At 38.0% G+C, this 5,483-nt stretch overlaps 1 protein-coding gene across 1 annotated transcript in view; it reads left to right on the forward strand.

Annotated features, from left to right (window-relative positions):
- Positions 1–5,483, forward strand: part of GPR98 (G protein-coupled receptor 98) — a 962,819-nt gene that overhangs the window by 269,578 nt on the left and 687,758 nt on the right. The window contains 4 exon segments of the mRNA XM_006875701.1: positions 2,176–2,299; positions 3,939–4,077; positions 4,242–4,427; positions 4,662–4,894. Of these exon segments, the coding sequence (XP_006875763.1) occupies positions 2,176–2,299; positions 3,939–4,077; positions 4,242–4,427; positions 4,662–4,894 (682 nt within the window).

The following is a 5,483-nucleotide window of genomic DNA, read 5'->3' on the forward strand; positions in this document are numbered from 1 at the left end:
CCAGGGGTGTAGGCTTGCATGGTATACCCTGTGTTTGATTGATGATGCATGATGGAGGGGATTGTAACCATGGCAATGAAGAGATATACTATAGGATGAATGTAAAGCTAATGTTCTCCCATGTAAACAAAAACATAATTCACAATAAAACACGAAAGAAACACAAAACAAAACCCAAAAAACAAACGGCATTTAAAATGAACAATTCATTGGTCTTACAAAATTCTATCATGAGATCTCCAGCATTGTTTCTATTACCAAGGCCATATTTTCCAACCACTGATCCTTCCCTTTGTTTCCAACATTTGCATTCCAGTCACCAATAATTATCAATACAGTTTGATTGCATGTTTGATCAATTTAAGACTAAAGAATTTGGGAGAATTCAGTGTCATCATCACTGGCTTTAGTGGTCATTGCACAAATTTGAATAATAGTGATTTTGACTGGTCTTCCCTGTTTGTTGTTGTTAAGTGCTGTCGAGTCAGTTCTGACCCATAGCGACCCTATCTAGGATTTCCAAGGAGCGACTGGTGAGCTTGAACCTCCAACCTCATTGTTCAAGCTGACTTGCAGCCCAGCACATTAACTCAGAGTGCCACACTAGGACTCCGGTCTTCCCTGTAGACATATGGATATTTTCCTTATCACAGACAGCTGTATGCTTTAAGACAGATCTTGATACGTTTTCTTTGATGATGAATGGGATGCCATTCCCTTCAATTTGACATTCCCTGCATAGTAAGATATGTGGTTGTCTGATTCAAATTTGCTAATACCAGTCCATTTCAGGCCCGCTAATGTTTATGTGTTCCATTTAATTTTTGACAATTTCCAATTTTCCTAGATTCATACTTTGTACAATCCATTGTTCTGATTATTAATGGATATTTACAGTTGTTTCCCTGTATTTTGAGTTGTACTTCATCAGTAAATGAAGGTCCCAAATGCTTGACTCCGTTCGTGTCATCACGGTCAACTCTACTTTGAAGAGACAGCTCTTCTCCTGTCGCATTTGAGTGATTTCCAACCTGAGGGTCTCATCTTCCGACACTATATATGACAATATTCTGATGTTTTTCATCATGTTTCAATATTTAATGTTCTGTTGCTTACAGTGTTCCACTGCTATTCATAAGGTTTTCAATGACTAGATAATTGGAAGCAGTCCATCTCTCCTACCTAATCTGTTTTCACCTGGAAGCTTAGCTGAAATCTATCCACTGAGGGTGACCCTATTGGTATTCAAATACCAGTGGCATATCACAGCAACCCACAAGCTACTACAGTATGAGAAACTGACAGACGAGTAATGGACAGCACCACTACACACATATTTTTGAAGGATGCAATTCACAACATGATAATAGAATCAATGGCTACATTGATTCACTTGTTCCTTTGTTGAAGCATTAGTCAAAAGTGACCTTGGGCAAGTTATTTGGCTCGGTGTATTCAGTACCTCAATTTTCTTATCAGTAAAATGGTGATAATGTTGTTGTTGTTGTTAGGTGCCATTGAGTCAGTACTGAATCATAGTGACCTTATGCATAGCAGAACGAAACACTGCCTCATCCTGGGCCAACCTCACTACTGTTGCCATGCTTGAGTCCATTGATGCTGCCACTTGGCCAATCCATCTCATTGGGGGGTCTTCCTCTTTTTCTCTGACCCTCCACCTTACCAAACATGATACCCTTCTCCAGTGATTGGTCCCTCCTGACAAGATGTCTAAAATATAAGAGACGAAGTTTCTCCATCTTCGCCTCTAAGGAGCACTCTGGCTGCACTTCTTCCAACACAGATCTGTTTGTTCTTTTGGCAACCCATGGCACATTCAATATTCTCCGCTAACACCATAACTCAAAGGCATCGATTCTTCTACGGTCTTCCTTATTCACTGTCAAGCTTTTGCATGCATATGGGCTATTGAAAATACCATGTCTTGGATCAGTCGCACCTTAGTCCTCAAGCTGACTTCTTTGCTCTTCAACACTTTAAAAAGGTCTTGTGCAGCAGATTTGTCTGGTGATAATGTTAGTATCTAATTTATGATTAGGTATAAATGAGGGATTCAATATGTTAGTGTAATTAAAGCATTTAGAACATTGCATGGGATTTATAAATGCATATCTGAATTTGTTACATGAGCAGTGTACATCATCTTAATTTTAGGACATGCATCAATAATCATTCGGGGAGACAAAGGAGTTTCAAGTGAAGTTGGAATAGCTCCATCATCTAGGCATGTCCTCATTGGGGAACCCTCAACAAAATATAACGGCACTGCTATAATCAGGTAAGAGCTTTGTCATTTTTATTTACTTAGGTAGGGGTCCTAAGTGTGGTGCTGTGGGTTAATGCACTGGACTGCAAGATCGGTTTGAACTGTGAGGTCAGTGGTTCAAGTTGAACTTTGGAATTTCTATACAGAGTTGCTATGAGTCAGAACAAACTTGATGGCACTTAACAACAACAACAGGTAGCGATTACAGAATTAAAAAAAAAAAAAGATAATTAGCGTTTTTTATGCCTTAAATACATGATACTTCATGCAGTATCATTTTCTATGTTAATAACATGCTGTGGAAAATAGAATAAATGACAAACATTGAATCTTGTTATGTCTTAAAGTTGGAGTCACTGGGTGGTGCAAAAGGTTAATAATGTGTTCAGCTGCTAACCAAAAAGTTGGAGGTTTGAGTCCATCCAGAAACACCTTGCAAGAAAGGCATGGTAATCTACTTCTGAAAAATAAGCCACTGAAAACTGTATGGAGCACAGTTCTACTCAACACACATGGGGTTTCCATGAGTTAGATTTGACTATAAGGCAATTAGCTTACCATGAAGTTAGAACATTAGGAGGTTGCTGACTATTTTTATTTTTATTTTTAGATCATTTGTGCAGCATTTTCAGAACAAAGCACATTGAGTCACGTTCAGATCTATGCTTCATATCCCATTCTGTTACTAAATATGTAAAACAAGAGAGTTACTTTATCTATGTAAAGCTTGTATGTGTTAGCTACAAAACCATTCTGTACAAAGTTATCTAGATGAGGCATTTTATGATTTTAGTGTTATAAAGTTAGTCGGTCATGTAAGTAGTTTGATTATAAACAAATATGGCTGCTACAGTGTTCTCATGAGTAGTAACTATCAATGAAGCTGCTGAATTTAACTTAATGCTTTATCTTTTTCACAGTTTTTCTGTTACCCTTTGCATATATAAAGTGTTTACTATCGTTAGAGAACTTTCTTAGACAATTTATATTTTGTACAAAAAAATCTATGAATACTTCTCTTTATTCTTTTGAACTTTCCATTTCTAGTATTCAACTTTTGCTAGTATTCTTGTCAAGATAGATTTATATTAGCTTAGTACTTTGGGTATAACAACTGGACGGTACTTAACAACCACAACATATCTTGGAATTATAATATTTTCTTTTGGTTTATAGTTGATGTTGCTGTTAAGCCCCGTTGAATCTGTTCTGACTCATAGTGACCCTGTATAAGGTTTCTGAGGCTGTAAATCTTCCAGGGAGCAGAAAGCCTCATCTTTCTTTCACGGAGCAGCTGGTAGTCTCCTTGGAAGCCCTATATAGGGTCGGCCCTGTGGTTTGCAATCCAATGTTTACTGTGTAGAGCCGCTGCGTTCCTTTATAGTTGATGTTTTTGTTATTAAGTGCCGTTGAGTTGGTTCCGACTCATAGAAACCCTGTGTAGGGTTTCCAATGAGCAGTTTTGGTGGGTTTGAACTGCACTGCTGACCTTGTGGTTAGCCATGCAGCTTATCTTCCAGTGATAGACGATATTATTGAACAGCACAATATTTGTGATATTAATAAAAATTGTTTATTGTTGAAAGACAACACAGATTTAGGAATGGTTACTTCAGTAAAAATATATTAAGTAAACCTTTGTGTGTTGTAGCCTTGTTCGTGGCCCAGGGCTTTTAGGGGAAGTCACTGTGTCCTGGAAAATATTTCCTCCTTCAGAAGAGGAATTTGTGGAAACTTCTGGAAAACTGACAATGCAAGATGGTCAGTCTGCAGCCATTGTATTAATACAGGTATCAACACTACTCGTTTCTATTATGTCTTTTACTTTGCATGTATGTGTTGGGATTGGGTAGAGTAGTTGATATTACAGGTTTTTGTTGCTTTTCATATAATGTCTGTGTTTCTTTAAATTTTACAGAGTATATTGTTAATGGCTCTTTTTGCCCTTCTCTAGGCTTTGAATGATGACATTCCTGAGGAAAAGTGTTTCTTTGAGTTTCAGCTTACTGGAATCAGTGAGGGAGGAAGACTGAGCGAATCCAGCAGAACTGCTAGTATCACAATGGTGGCCAACGACTTTCCCTATGGCCGATTCAGCTTTTCACAGGAGCAGCTGCGAGTGTCAGAAGATGCTCAAGGGGTATAGAGTGAAGTCTTAAATATCTGTTGTGTTTTTATATTGAATGATCAATAAAGTGTGTTTTTTGTTCCTGTTCAAAACTTTTCATACCCATTAGTTTGCTTCTAACATCATTACTTGTATTTCAGTATAATTTTAAACATGATTTTCCTATATAGAATCACTAATTGGAAACAATAAGAATGAAGTTTTGTGAAATAGATTAAACATCCAAATCAAATACCTCTCCCATAGGTTAATGTGACAATCATCCGTTTGGGTGGATCTTTTGGCTTTGTGCGACTCTGCTATGAGACTGTGAGTGGAACTGCCCAGGCTGGCTTAGATTTTACTCCTGCAGCTGGGGAGCTCCTCTTTGAACCAAGGGAGAATGTGAAACATATGCAGATTGAAATACTTGATGATGAGCTCCCTGAAGGCCCTGAGGAGTTTTCTCTAACAGTTACAAAGGTGGAACTCTTGGGAAGGTAAAGTAAAAAAGAAACATCAAAAAAAAAGAGGAGAGAAAGAAAGAGTAAAGGTTGCATTGTGTACATTGTGTAGAGATTAATAATACTAAACTGTAAAATTGTTCTGTCCCTGCTCTTTCTGAGATTTATGCATTGTGAGGACAAGGCATAAGAGAAAAGTTCTGACAAAGGCTAAATATTATTTCTTTTTTCAATTCCCTAACATGTAATTTTTTTTTTCTTCAAAGTTAAAAATATGTTTAAATTGTAGGGATTCAATCTGTGTGACCCAGGATATGATATGAGTGTGTGGTAGCTCGGGAGAAAATACACATATAGCATACGTGTTCTGTGTACCAAAGATCAGCTGTGTGAAAGATTTACTTCCCTCTAATTCTGGTGTGACACTGTGGGTTAAGGCACTGGATGACAAGGTCGGTTTGAACTGCAAGGTCGGTAGTTCAAGCTCACCAACTGTTCCTCGAAAACCCTGTACAGGGTCGCTGTGAGTTGGAACCAACTCAATGGCACTTAACAACAACAACAATCCTGTTGTGACACTGTGGGTTAAGGCACTGGACTGCTAGGTCGGTATGAACTGCAAGGT

Source organism: Chrysochloris asiatica, unplaced genomic scaffold (assembly GCF_000296735.1).
Source record: "Chrysochloris asiatica unplaced genomic scaffold, ChrAsi1.0 scaffold00336, whole genome shotgun sequence".
In the NCBI taxonomy this organism is placed as follows: Eukaryota; Metazoa; Chordata; class Mammalia; order Afrosoricida; family Chrysochloridae; genus Chrysochloris; species Chrysochloris asiatica.